The 4721-nt window shown below is 41.3% G+C and overlaps 1 protein-coding gene across 6 annotated transcripts in view; it reads right to left on the bottom strand.

The window, feature by feature from the left end:
• The window catches only part of SHLD2 (shieldin complex subunit 2), an 82407-nt gene that overhangs the window by 783 nt on the left and 76903 nt on the right, over positions 1–4721 (bottom strand). For all 6 annotated transcript variants that reach the window (XM_019444831.2, XM_053909671.1, XM_019444829.2 and 3 more), the window contains one exon: positions 1350–1465. In XM_019444831.2, the coding sequence (XP_019300376.2) occupies positions 1350–1465 (116 nt within the window). The remainder of the gene's footprint in view (positions 1–1349; positions 1466–4721) is intronic.

Raw genomic sequence — 4721 nt, 5'->3', positions numbered from 1 at the left:
TATGTTTGCACTTGTCCTATAGGCTTCCTTTTATTTTTTTAGGACACCAAATCCAGTTATTGAGCGGGGTGCCTCCATACTAGACTGACCAGGCACACGTCAAGCTACACTCGCTCCCTGACCAACACCACCAGCCTTTCTTGGATCGGGTCTACAGACTCCTGGGCAGCCAATCACAAATTTTTGGAAGTGAGAGAATTCTCTTAACGATACTTTTCTTTCTTTCTTTCTTTCTTTCTTTCTTTCTTTCTTTCTTTCTTTCTTTTGTTTTGTTTTTGTTTGTTTTGTATTTTCACTTGGATAAGCTTAAAAGAAGTCAAGATTAGTGATCATTTGAATGGTCTGATGACCACTTTAGAACTGGTACCCACATGTTCCCTTAGGGTTACTATTTAATTAATGCCAGGAAGGACAACTTTGACCTGTGGGCAAAACAGACATATATTTGATCTGAGGATGATGGTGCTTCTGTGAGAAACGAAGACTAACTGGTATTGTGCCTAAAACGAAGGGACAAGACTGAAAATACAACAAACAACCTTGAGAGAAGGCCTGAAAGAGCCAAAAGAATGCAAGTTAATAAAGACAGTGAATAAAAAAAGAACAGAGAGCCTTCCAGTTAGGATGTGAAAAGCTGGAAAGAACATGGCTCCAACCTTAACAATTATTAGGAAAACTGAAGAAACTACAAAATCACAATTTATTGAGCCACTAAGAAGGCAGAGGCAGTGAGACAGCCACACCCATCGAAGTGAGCGGGGACAGAACAGGAGTACAGGTGAGCTACAATTTTAATGACTTGCTAAAAGCCGAGTGTAGGCCAGTGCACAGGCGAGGGGAGTCCATACCCTCAAGTGTGCTTCTCGTCCCTACCAGGTGCTCACAAGCCTGGACTGAGGGCAGGACAGAGAGAAAGCTTCCAACCTGGTGAGGCCAGGAGAAGGGGAGAAGCGGCCACAAGGAAAACACAAACCACCCCCCACCCAGGACCCCTCCGCCCTCCTTTAAGGAACAAGAACCTTAAAGTCCTCCAGCAGGGACTGGCAAATCCTACTGCTCCAGTGCTGAAGATGGGAGAGGGGCGGGGAAGGTGAAAGAAAAATCCCCCCATTCCTGGGGGAGGAGCAGGAAACCGCCCAGGATCAAGACCATCCGGGGTGCCCTACTGCGGGGAGAGGGGCAGGTCTTAGCTTCCAACTGATGTCCCCTTTGTTTCCTTTTTACGTGGATAGAAAAAAGACCTTAATTTACAGCATAGTGTTCTTTCTGCTCCAGTATACTGTGGACACCCCTGATGAAATGAATGGTCTCACCAACAGCAGCCCCTGGACGGCGTGTTGATACCTTACCGACAACTCTGCTGAGCCAGTCAGGAGAAATGTTGAGTAGCATCTTCTCAATCAGCTCTGATCCTACATGGACGCACACATTATGTACTCCATCAGTGATGGTCATTAAAGCTGGCCTACAAAAGAGCAAATAACACACGACCCTCAACAAGGTTTTCAAATTAAAGGAATGCTTAAATACAAGGTCATTTCAAAGAGCACTGGGTTTTTATTCAGAGTCCATTTTAATTACTAAAATGACTCTAGAATGCTCTGAGACATCCTAGGAATAAGAGAAGGGCTTTTTTTTTTAAGTTTCAACCAATAAATGGATAAATTTGATTTATTCCAGATTCATTTTAAGATTTCAGATACTAATATAAGAAAACATATTTTTACACCGTTGTGTAAATTATTTTTAGAAATAAAAATAAAGATAATCACACATTTCAAAAATCACAATTTCAAGTCATTTTTCCCAACTGGGCTCTTTCCTGTCAGAACCAAACTATTAACCAAACTGTTCTGCATGTCACTAAACAGGGAACAAGATAAATCATTTCCAGTATGTCCTACAGCAGAATACTATGTGGGTGTTAAAAAGAATGAGGAAGGGTTATAAGTGCTATTAGGGAAGGAATGCCAGTCCTTAGATGGACTCTAAGGAACCAACGACATGAATAAAACAAAGTGAGTATTATTCTATGCATTTTTTTTATTTATTTGAGAGAGAGAACATGCAGGTAGGAGCAGGGGAGGAGTCGTGGTGGGGGAGGGAGGGAGAGAGAGAGAGAGAGAGAAAGAGAGAGAGACAGAATCCCAAGCAGGATCCACGCTCAGCCTGGAGCCCAATGGAGGACTTGATCTCATGACCCTGAGATCATGACCTGAGCTGAAATCAAGAGTTGGATGCTCAGCCAACTGAGCCACCTAGATGCCCCATCTATGTATTTTTTTTTATTTTTTTTAAATGTTTATTTATTTTTGAGACAGAGAGAGACAGAGCATGAACAGGGGAGGGGCAGAGAGAGAGGGAGACACAGAATCTGAAATGGGCTCCAGGCTCTGAGCTGTCAGCACAGAGCCCGACGCGGGGCTCGAACTCACAGACCGTGAGATCATGACCTGAGCCGAAGTCGGACGCTTAACCAACTGAGCCACCCAGGCGCCCCTGTATTTTTAAAGAAAGGACCAAAACCCATAAAATACCTAGGAATAAACCTAACCAAAGAGGTGAAAAATCTATACGCTGAAAACTATAGGAATCTTGTAAAATTGAAAAAGACAAAAAAAATGGAAATACATTCCATGCTCATGGATTGGAAGAACAAATATTGTTAAAATGTCAATACTACCCAAAACAATCTACATGTTCAATACAATCCCTATCAAAATAATATCAGCATTCTTCACAGAGCTAGAACAAACAATCCGAAAATGTGTATGGAACCAGAAAAGACCCTGAATAGCCAAAGCAATCCTGAAAAAGAAAACCAAAGCTGGAGGCATCACAATCCTGAACTTCAAGATGTATTACAAAGCTGTAATCACCAAGACAGCATGGTACTGGCATAAAAACAGACACTTAGATCAATGGAACAGAATAGAGAACCCAGAAATGGACCCACAAACATATGGCCAACTAATCTTTGACAAAGCAGGGAAGAATATCCAATGGAATACAGTCTCTTCAGCAAAAGGTGTTGGGAAAACTGGACGGTGACATGCAAAAAATGAACCTGGACCACTTTCTTACACCATACACAAAAATAAACTCAAAATGGATGAAAGATCTAAACCTAACACAGGAAGCCATCAAAATCCTAGAGTTTTGAGAAAGCAGGCAAAAACCTCTTTGACCTCAGCTGTAGTAACTTCTTACTAAACACGTCTCCGGAAGCGAGGGAAACAAAAGCAAAACTGAATTCTGGAACCTTGTCAAGATAAAAAGCTTCTGCACAGCGAAGGAAACAATCAGCAAAACTAAAAGGCAACTGACGGAATGGGAGAAGATATTTGCAAATGACATATCAGATAAAGGGCTAGTATCCAAAATCTATACAGAACTTATCAAACTCAACACCCAAAAAACAAATAATCCAGTGAAGAAATGGACAAAAGGCATGAATAGACACTTTTCCAAAGCAGACATCCAGATGGCTCACAGACCCGTGAAAAACTGCTCAATATCACTCATCATCACAGAAATGAAAATTAAAACCACCATGAGATACCACCTCACACCAGTCAGAATGGCTAAAATTAACAACTCAGGCAACAACAGACGTTGGCAAGGATGCAGAGAAAGAGGATATCTTTTGCACTGCTGGTGGGAATGCAAGCTTGTGCAGTCACTCTGGAAAACAGTATGGAGGTTCCTCAAAAAGTTACAAATAGAACTACCCTATGACTCAGCAATTGCACTACTAGGTATTTATCTAAGGGATACAGGGATGCTGTTTTGAAGGGGCACATGCACCCCAATGTTTATAGCAGCACTATCGACAATAGCCAAAGTATGCAAAGAGCCCAAATTTCCATCGATGGACGAATGGATAAAGAAGATGTGGTATCTGTATACAATGGAATATTATTCAGTGATCAAAAAGAATGAAATCTTGCCATTTGCAACAGCATGGATGGAACTAGAGGGTATTGTGCTAAGCGAAATTAGTCAGAGAAAGGCAAATATTATATGACTTCACTTATATGTGGAATGTAAGTTACAAAACAGATGAACATAAGGGAAGGGAAGCAAAAATAATATAAAAACAAGGAGGGGGGAAACATAAGAGACTCTTAAATACAGAGAACAAATTGAGGGTTGCTGGAGTGGTTGTGGGGAGGGGATGGGCTAAATGGGTAAGGGGCATTAAAGGGGAACACCTGTTGGGATGAGCACTGGGTGTTATACATAGGGGATGAATCACTGGAATCTACTCCTGAAATCATTATTGCACTATCTGCTAACTAACCTAGATAGAAATTAAAAAAAAAAAAAAAAAAAAAAAGTGCTCATGTCCTTTAATAGAACGTTTCCTACAAGTACCCATAGGAAAATGGCAAAGGCCATGAGGACACAGAAAAAAAAAAAAGCTTTGCAGGAAAGCAAAAGCAATAGCTCTTAAACCACCAACAATAAAAGTTCAACCTTACTTCTCACTTGTAATGAGAGAAATACACTTAAAGGGCCACTGAGGTTCCATTTGCAACTACTAGATGGTCGAGGAGCATATTCTTGTTGGCAAGGTTATGGGATCATGGGTACTCTCATACATTGGTGCAGGAAGTATGGAATTGATCCAGTGTCGATGGAAGGCACTCTACAGTATCTGCCAGCCCAGAAATTATCCTGCAGCCATATAATCACTCATAGGAGTGGCATTTGTCTCA

The sequence above is a fragment of the Panthera pardus genome, unplaced genomic scaffold (genome assembly GCF_024362965.1).
Source record: "Panthera pardus isolate Hobbes unplaced genomic scaffold, ASM2436296v1 HiC_scaffold_22, whole genome shotgun sequence".
NCBI lineage: Eukaryota > Metazoa > Chordata > Mammalia > Carnivora > Felidae > Panthera > Panthera pardus.
Note: the sequence above shows the minus strand (reverse complement) of the source record. Positions and strands in the feature narration are given on the sequence as shown.